This window comes from Heterodontus francisci, chromosome 27, assembly GCF_036365525.1.
Source record: "Heterodontus francisci isolate sHetFra1 chromosome 27, sHetFra1.hap1, whole genome shotgun sequence".
Lineage (NCBI taxonomy): Eukaryota > Metazoa > Chordata > Chondrichthyes > Heterodontiformes > Heterodontidae > Heterodontus > Heterodontus francisci.
This window is the reverse complement of record NC_090397.1, coordinates 61949942-61966433: the sequence shown is the minus strand read 5'-3', so window position 1 is coordinate 61966433 and position 16492 is coordinate 61949942. Positions and strand designations below refer to the sequence as shown.

Below are 16492 nucleotides of genomic sequence, written 5' to 3'. Positions count from 1 at the left end.
AGCTTTTAAGGAGCGTCTTAAAGGTAGACTGGGGGGGGTGGGGTGCGGTGTCGAGAGTTGGAGAGGTTAAGGGAGGCAATTCCAGAGTTTGAGGCCTAGGCAACTGATGGCATGGCTACTGTTAGCAGGAATGGATCTAGAAGAATCACTCGACACTCAGGTCTGCTCCAATGTCAAACAGTTTATTTAGTTACGCCAGCGGGGAGCAGGTCACTGGGCTGTCCAGATGCCTCTCCACTGAACAAAGGAAATTCATCCATACTTATACATTTTCAAACAGTTACTCAGCCCATCCCGGCTGGACATGGTCCAATCACCACGAATATCGATTATATACATTGATTATTAGAGCCAATAGAAGCGGTTACTAGGCATAGAGGGGCTGCATGACCGGCCCATACACAGATAGGGGATTACTCATGATTTTTTCCATACCCCCTTATCTTCACCTCGTTACCGGCCCATACAGCGATAGGGGATTACTCATGATGTTTTCACCTCGTTACAGGCTAGCACCTTTGTCAGCATTCCACAAGGGTGACTGCTTTTCATTTTAATTAGCCTTTTGTTTGAGAATGGATTACACAGCTCCTGTGGAATGTGGTCAAGTTAACTGAGCCCCATGGTGTTTTGCAACCTCCTCACTGTTCACTAATATTATATGTTACTGGTTACTCAAATAATATTTAAACATTATGATATTTACGGCAGGTACCTCTGCGCTTGGGAATACCCTACAACAGCTACCAATGGTGGAGTGATTAAAATTGGGGGTATGCAAAAGGACAAAATTGGGCAAACGCAGAGATCTCAGAGGGCCTAACATTAGCTGTCAGTAGCAAGCAGCTCATTCCATAGAATAGCTGTCAAGAATAATCTGGTCACTCCAAAAGACACTGTATGAGTACAGAGGTGAAAGACAAAGGTGATTCCAATTAACAGGAATTTCCAATGTAAAGAAGGTTTAAGGAGGTTGGATTTGCTTTCTTTGGAGGGAGAAAAAGGAGACTTTAAGATGATCTAATCTCAAAATTTGCCATGTTATTTTTGGCAAAAAAGACCATTCCTTACTGGTAACAATTTTAATGTCCTTAATTGATTTGTAATTTGGGCATACTACATGCATGAACAAGACCAAGAAATGATTCATATGCAAAACCAGCCTTATTTGCTGCAGTGGTATAAATAGAGTCATAGTTATACAGCACAGAAACAGTGGTGCAGTGGTTAGCACCGCAGCCTCACAGCTCCAGTGACCCGGGTTCAATTCTGGGTACTGCCTGTGTGGAGTTTGCAAGTTCTCCCTGTGTTTGCGTGGGTTTCCTCCGGGTGCTCCGGTTTCCTCCCACATGCCAAAGACTTGCAGGTTGATAGGTAAATTGGCCATTAGCAATTGCCCCTAGTATAGGTAGGTGGTAGGGTAATATAGGGACAGGTGGGGATGTGGAAGGAATATGGAACTAGTGGAGGATTAGTATAAATGGGTGGTTGATGGTCGGCATAGACTCGGTGGGCCGAAGGGCCTGTTTCAGTGCTGTATCTCTAAACTAAACTCCAGTGCAGTACTGAGGGAGTGCTGCATTGTCAGAGGTGCCATCTCTCAGATGAAGTGTTAATCTGAGGCCCTGTCTTCCCTCTCAGGTGGACATAAAGGATCCCATGGTAGTATTTGAAGAGGGACAGTGTTTTCCCTGTGTCTTGGCCAGCATCTATCCATCAACCAACAGCTAAAGCGGATAGTGGTCATTTATTTCACTGCAGAGTGGCTGCCACGTTTCCTACATTACAACAGAGACTAAATCGTGGACTGTAAAGCGCTCTGGGATGTACTGAGGTTGGGAAAGGTGCTACAGAAATGAAAGTTCTTTCTTTATATTCAGTCCAACAGAGATGAACCTCTGAACTCCTTCCAATAGAAATGCACAAGTTTGACACTAAACTGACCAAGGATCATCCAGACACTGATTTTTTTTTTTGCTGCTTCTTTGATATGAAAATAACAGTTCTGTCACTGGAAACAGTCACATTGGTTGAGGTTCAGTTCCATTAGCAGAAATGTGGATTGTCCTTGGACCTTGCGGAAATACCACATTCTTATCTTTTTAAGTTTCAGAATATTTTACTGGTTTATGATTTGCTCACAGCATTTGCATCCACTGTGAGCCTCTTGACATGGGCTTACATATGGTTGTGGTTGTGGCTGTGGCGTCCACTTTAGGATTGCTGGCTGTGGGGAGGGGAGCCTGAGCAGGATCCATGGGGTCAAGGTAAGGAGTACTGTTCTTTTGCTGCAGGCCATTTTTGGCTTGGAAGTTCTTCTTGCCTCTAAAACCAGTTTAATCTCACCACTTTAGGAATATTTTCTAAAGCCAGTGTTGACCTCCAGCCTGTTTGGAGAAGGGGTACTCCCTAGCTGCTGTGCAATAGGGTGTTCAAATCGCATTGCGAGTGAAACGATATTAACTATGAGAAAAGCCCCAAGTACACATGTGAGTATTTTAAAAAATGTATTTTAAAGGGATGATATAAAGATGGCTTCTTGGTGAGGAGAGCATTGTGGTGTTCATACTGATGTTGTGCTATCTAGAGAAAATTGGAAGGAGAGGGAATGCATTAGTTAGAGGTCCTTCTCAACCAGTCATTTGCTTCTTGAACCATTCAAACTTTAGGCTTGCCCCCTGTTACCGAATCAGATTGGGACAATCTGCACAGATGGACTAGGCTACTGGTCTATCAATGACTTACATTGTGCAGTTTGCTTCGCTCATGATGAAAATGCACCTCGTTTAAAATCAAACCATTGAGAGATCGACAGTAGACTATCTGTTTTCTCCCCACAGAGTTGCATTTCCTTACATAACCCCAGAGAACCGATGCACAGACTGGCAAGAAGCAAAGCTTAGAGTCCCCTTCACACCGTTGCTGTTCAACCAACATGAAAAATATCATAGCATACCAACTTCCTGCTGCTCATCCAGCAAGGACCAACTTACCCATTTGGGCAATAGTTTGAAGCTGTAATGGAAGGATCCCAGCCCTCAGCTCTATCCATCTGGGTCCCATCTCTGAGCCAGGCTAACTGGCTAGTAAGTGTAGAGTACTGTAGACTTAACTGGCTTGGGAATCTGATAACTGAATCTGCCACGTAGGGTTAAATCCGTGCCAATCTTCCATCACCGGGCATGTGATCTTGATGCCAACGTGTTCCCCAAAGTTTTAGATACCTGGCAGATGTGGGTTTGGGCCCTTGCTATGTCACAGCAGGCACCAGGGGTTCTTCCCGAATGAATTGGTGAGCAATCCAACTTGCTATAAAATGTGAGTACATTGTCACCATCCTTCTGACTCCACCCCGTCCCCAATGGATGGTGGATGCATCAGCTGCTTGCCTTCTCTGAAACCCAGTCTCAGCACCAGCAGAAGGAGGCTTGATCCCTGCTGGAAGAGACAATGATTTGTGCTGGAAAATGTGTAACTAGGGATGGTGCGCCATTACTGGACTGAACAGGACTTGAATGTGATGCCTCAATAATGGAATAGTATTCATCATTCACTGTCCAGGTCCAGACATGAAGAATGGGCACTTGTGACTCCTTTGGTGTCTCAGCTGGTTAAGACAGTGAGCAGCTAATCACAGGGCAGGATTTTCCCTGCAGGCGCAAATGGGGGTCTGAAGCTCGCACTGTCTGGGGAACAGTCACTCATCTGTGATTTTCCCCGTTGGCCAATTAGTGGCAGCTCGCTGTCCAATTAAGGATGGCAGGCAGGCTCTCAAAGCTGGAGGGTCAATAGAATAGGCCTTCCAGTTAGGAAGCAGCAGTAGGATGCTATTGAAGGTAAGTGTGGGGGAGGGAACCTCAAGGTGGAGGCACCCTCTCTGCAACTTCTAAAAATTTAAAATGAAAAATAGGATCAGTAGCCTGGCCACCACTGTTAGCTGGGGGTGGGGGTTGGTGGGGGGGGAGCCTCTCCAGAGGGCGGCCTGTGGCTGCAACTGAAGCCTGGCGGGCAGGGAGGGTCTCTTAGCCTGCCTGGAGTGCTGGCCCCCCTACCCAGTCTGCCGCTGGAAGGCTGCCTCCAGGCAGCTGCCATGTTCCCTGACGCCTCGGGGGTCCTGGAGGCCGACTGGACAACCCCAGTCGGCCTCCAACAGTAGGCTTCAGTAGGTGAATGGGCTACCCACCGCTTGTGGGCAGGTGGCCCGGCCACCACCCCCATCCCACCTCCGGGAGTGTGATCCAGCGGAGGGATGGAGCTGGAGAACTGGAACATCAGCCGGAGGTGTGAAATTCCTCATTCGCCTCCCTCCCTGCCCGCCTCCACTGTGGCCCAAAAATTCAGTCTGTAGAGGCCATGAACATCCAAGATTTCATTTCTAATCTGTAATAAGTTATTTCACCTCAGCTTGGTGGCAGTTGGGCTCAGCACCCTGAGTATTGGTAGGCAAAATTAACCATGGTTTCTGTTGCTGATCATTATCCAATGGAGGAAGAAAAACTATAGGACTGACAGTTTTGAAAAGTTGCTTGATTTTAATAGGGCTTTTGATGCTGTGACAAACTTGTCGCCGAAAAGCATTCCCTTTCCTCCTTTTATCGTGGAGGAATATATCGCCGTTCTTTCACTGTCACTGCTGGCTCAAAATCCTGGAACTCCCTCCCTAACAGCACTGTGGGTGTACCTACCCCACATGGACTAGGTGGTCCAAGAAGGCAGCTCACCACCACCTTCTCAAGGGTAATTAGGGATTGGCAAGTATCGCTGTCCTAGCCAGCGATGTCCACATCCTATGAAACAAATAAAAGAAAAAGCAAGAAAATAGCTGTGAACAACAATGGATCCCAGTCCTGTTGACACAGCCAGGCCAGGCAGGTTCTGAATGGAACCTCAAAGTTATTTAGAACAATGTGTGGAAAGGCCAGAGGTGGTCGGGGTCTCTAGGCCGGATCAAGCCTTTATACACCACCAGTGTCACTGCCTAACTCTTTAGAGTCTTTTATGGTTGTGAGTTTTTTTGTTGCTTTGTTACCTTTGCTGAAGAGACCAGTGAGCTATAGTCTAAAAGAACATAAGAGAATGTCTAACGGGGAAAAAAGTCTTTCAATAAAATAGCATTTGACTTTCTGATAAAGCAGAATCTTTGTCAGGGATTCTGCAGCCTGGGCTGTGCTCCACTCCATTAATATGTTAAAAAAATAACTGCACAAACACCGATTTCAAGATATTGCATAATTCCAACTTCATTGATCAAAGCTTACAATCATTAATTAACGTGCCATAGCTCACTGCTGTTGCTTAGCATTCTTCTTGCAGTATTACATAATCTATAACCACTACTGAAGCCTCCAATGAACATAGCTCTCATGACATTCTGGGAAGTGCAGGATTAGCTTGGCTGTGATGCCACTCATGGTCTAATAGTTTGCTGATGTTTGCTATCTCACTTCAGACATGAAGCATAGCAATGTGTCTGAAGTACTGGAGGGCTCCCAATGAGCAAGGAGTCCATACCTTCTGAAAAATACGAGAGGAATGTGGGAAACATTGGCACGGAAAGGTGGTGGTGTAGGGGGAGTAATGTACCCGAATTCTGTGGAACTGTATCCGTGAGAGGGTGGCAGTAATGGCTTTTCAGTTTATTGCTTTGCGTTGTTGGCTTTTCAAGAGTGTTTACTGTTTCCCTGTTCTGTTTTTCCTTGGCTCCTGTTGTGCGGCAGAGTGATGACGAAGACACAGGTGGTCCCCTTTGCTCCTTGTGTGTGAAGCGGCGAATTGGCCCACTAATATACCTCATTGCATCCCCAGAGCTGGTTAAGTCAATGGGGTAGAGCAGGGAGAACGAGCTGTGACCCTTCGAACGATCCTCTACGTTCTGATGTTATGACGGTGGGAGAGCGAGAGCATCTGATGGACTCAGAAGTAATCTGAAAGTCCAGAAATATCTTCTTTTGTGCTGGGCTGTCGTAAATGACTTTATTTCTCACCAGTGTATGGTGTGTGTATATAAATACAACGAATATAATCCAGTAAAATAGAAAAAGGTGCGAGGGGATGTCCAGTTTTCCCCTTTGGGAATTTAGAAGACATTCTACACTGGAACAGATCGACCCTGATTGTAAAGTTATTTCTGTACTGTTTTTGTAATGTTAAGTGTAAATATCTCTGAAGGAATGAAAGAAATGACCATTTACAACCAATTAAACATATTTCACATATTTGCATATTTTTGTTTCTAGAAGCTGCAACTTCAAGTGAATGTGTGGTGTTTGTTTTGTTTTGCAGGCTTCCCCAAAGCTGTTGTTACCCCATTGTTTCCTAGTGTATTTGTTTCAAAGATTTAATGCCACAATTTCGAAGAAGAGCATAGGAGCTCCCTGTGTGTCCAGGCTAATATTTATCCCTCCAATCAACATCATTTAAAATAGATGATCTGGTCATTATCATGGTGCTGTGGGTGGGAGCTTGCTGTGCTCAAATTCTCCTACATTACAACAATTATCAATGCTTACGTGAAGTTTTTATTCTTTGCTCATTTGAGAATTCATGAAACTTTCTCACAGTGACTGGCAGAGCTGAAAACTGGAGAGGCCCTAGGCTTTGGCAGCTGGCCCTGAGATTTGGAGTCGAGGGATAGATAAACTTGACATATGCAACACAATGCATACTTTATTTAATTTGGAACAAGATACTGTTGTTGCTACGATTCAGTAAGCTGCTGCACTAGCCTCTAGTCTGTCCACGAAATCATAGGCATATTAATCATGGATGTCATAACAGCTTACCATCACTGATGTTCTACCATACAAAACACACACACTTGCTCACTTCATGTAGTCCAGTCCTTATCATGATGTATGATTAAATTATAATAAATTGAAGTAAATTATGTTTACCAATCTTACCTAATACCATCCTTACTGCCATAAATTATCATGTATGGACTTTGACAAGTTCCAGCAGGTCACTCAGCTGCAGGTAACCTCAGACCCACCCCTCCCAATAATACCAGCAGCAGTGACATGAGGCCCTTAATTGGGCATTAATTGCCCACTTAAGGGCCTGAATTAGTGGTGGGGTGGGAAGGCCATCCACTGGTCTTCCTGCCACAGACTTAATTTGGGTGGAGGTGGGAAAGTGGAGGGCCCACCTGGAATTGATTAACGAAAAGGATTTGAGTCCAAGCTTCAGAAAGTTTCAGCTCTTTCCCCCAACAGTCTCCTCAGTCCATTCCAGGCACAAGCCTGCCAGATATACCCATTTCAAATTGTGGTTTTTGTACTAGCTGAGAAATAAAAATCTGTTTTGAATCTTGGGATCTTTTGCTATTGGGATTGGTTTCCAAAGAATGGTCATAAAGTTGTAGAGTCATTTCTGGCACAGAAGGAGGCCATTCGGCCCATCGAGTCCTGTCAGTCCCACTCCTCCGCTCGATCCCTGTAGCCCTGCAAGTCTATTTCCTTCAGGTGGCCATCCAACTTCCTCTTGAAGTCATTGATTGTCTCTGCTTCCACCACCCTTGTGGGCAGCGAGGTCCAGGTCATTCCCACCTGCTGTGTAAAAAAAGTTCTTCCTCATATTCCCCCGGCATCTCTTGCCCAAAACCTTCAATCTGTGTCCTAGTCCTTGTACCACTAGTTAATGGGAACAGTTTTTCGTTGTCTAACTTATCTAAGCCTGTCATAATCTTGTACGCTATTAAATCTCCCATCAATCTCCTTTGTTCTAAAGAAATTACCCGTCTGCAACAGGCTGTTTCATGAATCTGACAACCTCAGGTTACACTGCTAAATGTTCTCTGAAACAATGATAATTATCACATTGACTAAAGCAACTAATATTTATTTACAATTAAATAACAATTTGAAGCACCATATACACACAAACATACATACAGCGAGTCAGGCCCTAATGCGGTTTCAGATTGAATATGATGTTCTGTACGTTGATAAACCAAAGCTCGGCTTTCCGATATAGTGAATGCAATCAGTTTTGTATTCCTGTGAAACTTTCTTTAACATGCCATCACATACTCATCAAGAAGTAAAACAGCCTTTAGTTCTTAGGAAGTTTCACATTTTGGCAGAGCTGTTCGAAGCTCTTGATTTTTATCACTAAGTTGTCAATCCAATTCATGTTAACTCCTTTGACATGGAATTACTCAAAACAATTTTCATCGTTCTTATTTACAATTAACAATATTACAACAGTTATAAATACAATAATATGAATGTTCAAACATGAACATGGTGCCATGAAACATATATATTTATATAATGAAAATAACTATTTCTTTTGCATCAAAAAACCAACATGCTAATTAAGGCCAGGAAACAAGTTCATTTGATTGGCCGATCAAACAATACTGTTTGATCTTTTAAGGAGAAAATACAAACAATGTGAACACTGCAACAATGACCTTTAAAAACCAGATCAGCATTTGGGTCTCCACAGAATGAGTTACGAAAATTAAATAAAAATATTTTGAGGAAAGGTGCAGGTAATCTGCTTTTCGAAAAACACGTGCAAAAATATGGAAATTCAGAAGTGGCTCAATGTTTACTTCTGAGAAATTTAGTAGAAATATATATAAATCTCCATATATAATAATCATAAAAGTTCATTTCAAAGCAGTGACCCTTCTGCTCACCTCTTTGCAACTAATCTATGGGTTTGCAGCAAGGTTTCAGATTGAGAAAAGACTCGTCCATAATGAAAGTCCAGACTTCTTCCTGATGATTGATTCATAAAACAATGTTAATGATGGAGGCTTGGGGAGGGACCAATTGCTATAGTCTAGTTTCTGTGGCCTACTCTCTTCTTGGTTGAAGTGGGAACGGAGTGGATCCAAGAGGCTCAATAATAAAAAAATATTGGCTCTGTTTACTGTACACACATGATTGACATGTTCATTCTTTTGATCACCCTTGGATTTGTTGTTGCATTTCTCCATGCTGATGCTAGATAACGTTGATTCATCTCAAGGGTGATGAAAGTCAGCTTTCTGTCTTTTGCTGTAAAGGCTCTGTTTCATTTATATTTGTCACTGTTAGTAGCTCCATTGGTGCTAATTCATGTTCTTGTGGCCTAGTGCAACTACTGAATGAAAAAGGAAAGAAAGGATTCAGCAAAGCTGAGTAAAAGCATCTTTGACTAATTTTGTCAATCAAGAAAATAAAGGAACAATCAAATACCCCATCTACCTTGGAAGAAGCTGACAAGGGCTCAGTGTTATACAGGAACTTATTTCAAGGCACCTTCAGCTATACATTGCCCCATGCGTCATCTGGTCCATAGACTCGGAACTACTGTTTGCTGTTCCCTCCTTTCTCTCCCCTATTGGAGGGTGTTTATTCCGTGCCTCAAGCACTTTACCTTGCTACTTTGCTTGCATGTCAGCCTTAGCTCAGTGGTATCATGCACTCACGTTTGAGTCTAGAAGGTTCTGGGTTTAAGCCCCACTCCCAAGACTTGAGCACGTAATCCAGGCACATACTTCAGTGCGGTGTTGCATTGTCAGAGGTACCATCTTTTGGCTGCGATGTTAAACCAAGGCTCTGTCTTACTTTTCAGGTGGATGCAAAGTGTAACTGTCTATCTTTCCATTTGAACTATTTTGCTTTGCAACATCCCCTAAGGTATCTGCATATATTTCATACTGTTATTGTTTAACAATTGAATATTAATTCATTCATTTTAAGGTACTGCATCCTTATTGTCTTACCTGCTTGGCAGGCAGGTTTCTGTGTTTAGGATATGTGCAGGCTGCTGGCAGGCTTCCGCCCAGGCCAGTATAATACCATCTAACAGAAAGTGTAACCACAACAATCAGCCTTCCTTTCTCTCTGGGGAAGTGAATGGATTCTGCTTGGCAGTTCCCATGGTACAGATTGAGGATTATTGGCACAAATGTACATCCCAATACTCTCAAACATATTTTAAATTGGGGCAGAGTGGGTAAGGGACTCATTTCATAGTGCTCCTCTGCAGCACGCCTTTACTGCAGTGATCTTATGATGCACAGTCAGCCAACATTACACACCAGTGCACACTGGCCATCTTTCATATCGGTCTCCAGTCTGATTATAACAACTGGAGCCTGGAGGTTACTGTGAGCTACAACTGATTGTATTGTCCATCCTTTTCACAATCCCTCTGGAAAACTGGCAGTTCCTGGGAGGATGAAATTTCCTTTCGATCTTGGCATCACTATTTCGTCAACGTAATAGGCATGCATAACAAAGCTACAAAGTATTTGCAGCCCCATCAACTTATCCCTCTATTCTTTTCTCCTGCATGTGCTTATCTAGCTTTCTCTTAAATATATCTATTCTATTTGCCTTACTACTCTATTTTGGGCAACGGAAGTGGGGGGGGGGGGCGGAGGGGGTCAGATTTTACATTCTAAACACTCTGGGAAAAGACGTTTCTCCTGAATTTCTTGTTGGATTTATTAGTGATTATCATACTTATGGCTCCTAGGTCTGGTCTTGCCCACAAGTGGAAGCATATTTTTTATGTTTACCCCATTCATAATCTTCAAAGACCACCATCAGGTCACTCCTCAGTCGTCTCTTTTTGGGAAAACAGCTCCAGCCTGTTCAATCTTTCCTAATTTTAACCTCTCAATTCTGGCATCATTCTAGTAAATCTGTTTTGTATTGCTGAAAAAAAGAAACATGGTGTCGAAGCCTTTCGTCTTGCACTCATCAAGGTAGACACAAGTATGCCAAGTTTCAAAGGGAGTAACAATTTATACTGCATGAGAAAAGGATGCTCATTGGTTGGCACGTCAACTCTGATTGGTCGAGGCACTGCCATTGAGAATGCACCAGGGAACTATTGTCTCCCACACTTTTGTTTAATTCAAAAAAAGGCATGACTGGACATATTACCTTTGTCTGCAGAGGACAGGTCCCTGCATATGAATATATGTAGCTTCTAGCAAGCATAAGTGAGCCACGTTGTGAGCCCGACTGATAATCTTAAATTGGTTGTTAGTGTAATTCTTGGTACACTGGGGATTGTTTCACACCTTCTCCTGTGCCTCTACATTCGTTTTATAATATGGAGACCAGAATAGTTCACAGTACTCCAAGTGTGGTCTAACCAAGGTTTTATACAAGTTTAAAATAACTCCTCTTACCCATGCTTAGGCACAAAACTAATCACAAACAATGCAAATACATTGCCAACAGGCTGTGTTTTATTTTAATTCAGTTCTGTTTCGTCCATTCTTGGGTGTCAGCAGAAAGCACGGAGGGAGCTGAAGATTCCCTGCTCTGCCTCTCCCCAGGAACTCTAGGTTGCGTTGGGTGACCAGAATGATACCAGGGAAGAAGAGGCTGAGATACCATCAGGAAACGTAGATATTTTCTAAGTACATGATGACAATGGGGGGAATCTCGCCTGTCAGCAGCACATGCTAGAAAATGGTGGGCATTGGTAGTTCTGATATGCATTGGTAATGGAAGGAAGGTTCCTGCTTCTGGGATAATCCTTGGAGGTGAAGGCTAAGGGATAATTAGATTGAGTTGTTTAAAATGATGAAGAGAATTAACAAAGTAAATAGTTAACAACTTTGCTCTCTAGCAGAAGAATCCAGAACAAAGGATCATAAGAACAAGAATAGGCCATTTAGTCGAGCCTATTCCGCCCTTCAATAAGATCATGCCTGATCTGTGACCTAACTCCATATACCCGCCTTTGCTCCATATCCTTTGATACCTTTGGCTAACAAGAACCTAATAATCTCAGTTTTAGAATTAACAATTGATCTTGCATCAATTGTCATTTGTGGAAGAGAGTTACAAACTTCAACCACCCTTTGCGTGAAGAACTGTTTGCTGATTTGACTCCTGAATGGTCTGGCTCTAATTTTTAGACTATGTCCCTCACTTAACCTAAATTCCAGGGAATACAGCTGGAGATTTTTTAAATCTCTCCTCATAGATTAACCCTTGGAGTCTGATTATTATTTTGGTAAATCTACACTGCATTCCCTCCAATACCAATATATCCTTCGTAGGTTGTGGTGCCCAGAACCTCTTGAGTACTCCAGGTGTGTTCTAACCAAGATATAATCTTAAAATTCAAACTAACTCTGTAACCTCCTCCAGCCCTATAACCCTTTGCGATCTCTACATTCCTTCAATTTTTGCCTATTGCGCATCCCCTATTTTCATCACTCCACCATTTGCGGCCGTGCCTTCAGCTGCCTCGGCCCTAAGCGCTGAAATTCCTTCCCTAAACATCTTGGACTCTCTAACTCTCTCCTCTTTTACGACAGTCTTTAAAACTTACCCCTTTGACCAAGCTCCTGAACCTAATACTTTCTTATGTGGCTTGATGTCGAATTCTGTTGTGACAACACTCCTGTGAAGCACCTGAGACATGTTACTATGTTAAAGGCACTATATAAATACAAGTTGTTGTTGTTAAAAGTGAATATGGAACAAAATTCTTAACAGATATGTGAAAATGCGGAACATGGGCTCCAGCAGGTCCGAGTTGCAGAATGCGTTGATGAATGTTGAAGGGAAATAGATACTTAATTGGGAATGAAGGATATTATTAAGGGATATGGAGAAAGAGTTGGGAGTTAGGAATAAAGAATATAGTTGCTATGTCTAATGAAATATCGGAACAGACTTAATAGCCAACTCCTCTTTCTATGTTAGTGTTGTCCTTATACTGCTCCCTGTCCCATAGCTTTTGGAATTCAGGTTTGCAAACATGCCAGAAAATATCTTCTTTCGAGGGAATAATCTTGGAAATGGAGCGAGGATTTTTTAAGAATGAAATCATGGAGTGCCTTTCAGACAAATGGTAGTGGAAATCACCATGGAAAGGCTGTGGATGCTGGGTCCATTGAAATGTTCAAGGGTATCAAGTAATTCTGGATTAGAAGCAGGTAAATGGAGCTTTTCATAGAATTACATAAAATTTACAGCGCAAGCCAGACCAATTCTGTAAATGGAGCTGAGGTGCATATCAGCCATGATCTAATTGAATAGGCAAGCAGGTTTAAGGGGCTAAATGGCCTGCTCCTGTTCCTAGCTTCTGCTGGGCCCAGTGAAATTTTCAAGACTGAGGTAGATAAATTTGTGTTAGGTAAGGGTGTCAAAGGATTATGAAGCAAAAGTGGGCCAATAGAGTAGATTATAGATCAGCCATGATCTAAATGAATAATGGAACAGGTTTGAGGGACTGAACGGCCTCCTATTGGTCCTATCTTCCTATGTTCTGCTGGGTCTTAAGTTAAATGTAATTATGCTACGTCAACCCAATGGTCCTGAGACGATTGTATAAAATGTCCTCTAATTTGATGCTGATTGATGCAAAAAGGTTAAAAAAAATTTCAAGGTGCCACTCTTTGGCTCATACCAAGAGCAAAACTGCACTGCCCGATAATGCTGTAGCGGAAAGTTCAGTGTTCTAGCTTGGCATCAATACTGGGGCAGCTGTAGTACAAAAACAACAACATTTCGACAAGGCTTCTTCACGATACTCACATTTTTTTTTTGAAAAGAAATGACCAAACCAAGAATAGAATACACAGTGTGATGATAAAGATGCTGCCTGTACTTGTACCTTTGGTTAAGAGAACAAAAGATAATGTAGTTAGCTGGCACGGTCAAAAATGAAACTGCAGTAAGAAATCACACACTGCGGTAGACATGTAACATATTAGGGCCAATTTTAGTTAATTTTACTCGGAGAACCACTGGATGCAAAGCACAGGATGAAGGGCGGAAGACTCATAATGACAGGTCTCCATTCCTTTACATTGCCCCAGGGTTTCCTGGGTTTCCTTTGAGGGGGAATAGGTGCAATGCTAATGAGGCTTCATGTTCCTGGTCAGCTTGCCTCAATATCCAGCAGCAGGAGAGGGTGTTTGGAAGGAACAGGTCACGGACCAAGTGCCTAGCTCCTCTCCATTTGCAGAACTGATGGAGGGGCAGGCATCAAAAGTGAAGGACTGCTGGTCAAATCCTAATCTATATTTTTATTTGGGCCAGGGATGGGGTCTGAAGACCTTGCAGCTATATGTCCTGGCTAAGGCAGCCACTGCTGCAGTAGAAGCAGCCTTTCCCCCTCCACCACTAGATGCAAGGTCCTGCCAGCAGGCAGGCCTGTGCCAGGGCCTGTGCCAGCAGAGTGTCTGGGACAGTTAAATTAACTGAATACCAAATACAGCAGCGTTCAAGTCATTGGAGTTCAGGTATTTGCAGGCGGAGCATACTTCGGGTGCACTCTTGTTTGCCAAGAGCCCAGGTGCAGGCCCACTGGAAAATTGGCTGTTTTATTTATATATATTTATACATATCGTTGCATTGCTTGTACGTAGTCCACTGTTGGGCAGCACAATTACAATGCTTTAAATACTAAAAGCTGTGCCTGACCTGGTCCCTCCTCTTTAAGAACATGTCTCAGGTGTGACAAAGTGATCTAAATGCACACATCTTGAGGTGAATTAGAGGCTAATGTAATAAATCTGTTTGAGGCAATAATTAGGCCACAGTTAAAGTACTGTGTGTAGTCTTGGGTGACTCATTATATTTAAAGCACTGAGACTGCATTGGCTAGATTCACTGGGGTGGGAAACTGCCGCTATGAGGACTATGAGCACAGAAGGCAATCTCAGGAATCTCTGGTGTGATAAAAGACCATTCGGCCTATCCGATCTCCTTCATCTGGAGCTCACATATTATTATCCAAACGTGTGGCCTGTTACCAGCTACTGATCCTACACGTTAAAGAAAACCTACAGTTACAATAAGAACAACAGCACCTCCAACAGTTGATGGGTTAAGAGCACCTGCTTAGCACCTAGTAGGTTTCTCTGGCAGAAGGGTTGGTAACCAGAGGATACAGATTTAAGGTAATTGGCAAAAGAACCAGAAGGGAGATGAGGAGCTTTTTTTTTTATGCAACAAGTTGTTATAATCTAGAATGTACTTCAGGAAGGGCGGTGGAAGCAGTTTCAATAGTAACTTCCAAAAATGGAACAGGATAAATACTTACGAAGAAAATATTTTCAGGGATATGGGGTAACAGCAAGGGAAGTGGGACTTAATGCGTGGCTCTTTCAAAGAGCCAGCAGAGGCATGATGGGCAGAATGGCCTCCTCCTGTGATTTGCCTACAGCTCCGGAATAGCTTTTTCTGTTTCCCTTTATAAATAGCTGTTATTAGCATTTTTAAGTTTACAAAAAATTGCGTCTAGTTCAGTGACTTGGTGATAATGTCTTCAATGCAATGCTTTCCTTTTGTGTTGTTCCCTGAAAAATTATAAGCTGTCTTTGCTTGTTCCTTACCAACAATTAGTCCGATGTTTTGACCAGAAGTTATAGTTTGATTGATATCTGTGGATAATATAATAAAAAAGTTACACATTTACTACAATACTGATTATCCATCAGGATATCAACATTACATAGAGGACAAATGGAATAACCTTGTGATCCAAAGGAGACCTTTGGGTAACGCCACAAAACCCCCTCCAATAGTTCATACAGTCTTTGCCCAATGTTGTACTGAGCCATGCAGGTCAAGAAGATTGGACGTACAATCCTCAATCTTTTTATTTTGAGATTGCTGGCAGTAAGGGAAGTATGAAAATGGCCTGAATACTCCTGTCTAGGGAGGGGGGGCACAAAAGTCAGCTACATTTCCCACCGCAGCTGCTATTCCGTGACCCTTACTGATAGATTTGACTGTTATGGACTGTTAGGTGAGGCCGGGTGATGCCTGCCATAGTGGAACAGCCTGTCAAATTTCACCATCTCAGCTTACAATTGAAAATGGCTACTCGACAAAATATTGGCCACTGGAATTCTACACCAATATATGACTCTGCACAAGACTGGAAGGAAAAAGCACAAAAGTTTGGAATAGAATTAAAGTAAAGGCCTTAATTTCAACTGAGGTACCCATTATTGTTTCCATTCTCTGTTAATAAAAGCAAACACTTTGCTGTGAAATTGTTTTAAAAAAAGGACTCTATGTAAGCAATCCACGATTGACTGAGGAAAAGGTGATTATCAGTTTCCACCGTGCACTGGTTACTGCTTGGCACGCTGACAGAAGGATCCAGGGTTTGCTATCTCAACTGCCCACACACAACACATCTTGGAATGTTCTCACCCAATGACGGAATACCTGTATTGCAGCCACACAGTGCAGTATTCAGAATGGACACATTAATGTGAAAGCGCTCCTTTAATTCTAGCCTTGTGCACATCCCCAATTTCTGTCGCCCCACCATTTATGGCCGTGTCTTCAGCTGCCGAGGCCCTAAGCCCTGGATTTCCCTTCCGAAGACTCTTTGCCTCTCTACATATTTCCTCCTTTAAAGGGCCCAACACCTTCTTCTTCTCCATCTTCAGCTTACTGCTCATGCATCCTAATCCTTCAGCTCCCAGAGTCCATTGGGTAAAAATTGGTCAGTATTGGGCCTAAAACGGAGACAGAAATGACCAATTTTGCAGGTC

General features: G+C 42.9%; 2 protein-coding genes across 9 annotated transcripts in view; one reads left to right on the top strand and one right to left on the bottom strand.

Annotated features, from left to right (window-relative positions):
• Positions 1 to 6221, top strand: part of fbxo18 (F-box DNA helicase 1) — a 51051-nt gene extending 44830 nt beyond the window's left edge. The window contains exons 21-22 of the mRNA XM_068059666.1: positions 2355 to 2489; positions 5718 to 6221. Coding sequence (XP_067915767.1) covers positions 2355 to 2489; positions 5718 to 5828 — 246 coding nt within the window. The 3' untranslated portion in view covers positions 5829 to 6221. The remainder of the gene's footprint in view (positions 1 to 2354; positions 2490 to 5717) is intronic.
• Positions 6222 to 7788: 1567 nt separating this feature from the next.
• The window catches only part of LOC137385035 (uncharacterized), a 129660-nt gene continuing 120956 nt past the window's right edge, over positions 7789 to 16492 (bottom strand). For 3 of the 8 annotated variants that reach the window (XM_068059782.1, XM_068059781.1, XM_068059784.1), the window contains 3 exons: positions 15317 to 15364; positions 13512 to 13590; positions 7790 to 9096 (listed from right to left, as the gene is read on the bottom strand). In XM_068059782.1, coding sequence (XP_067915883.1) covers positions 8994 to 9096; positions 13512 to 13590; positions 15317 to 15364 — 230 coding nt within the window. In that variant the 3' untranslated portion in view covers positions 7790 to 8993. Of the gene's footprint in view, positions 9097 to 10522; positions 10662 to 13511; positions 13591 to 15316; positions 15365 to 16492 lie in introns of all 8 variants that reach the window. The other 5 variants (XM_068059786.1, XM_068059785.1, XR_010977720.1 and 2 more) reach the window with 4 other exon arrangements.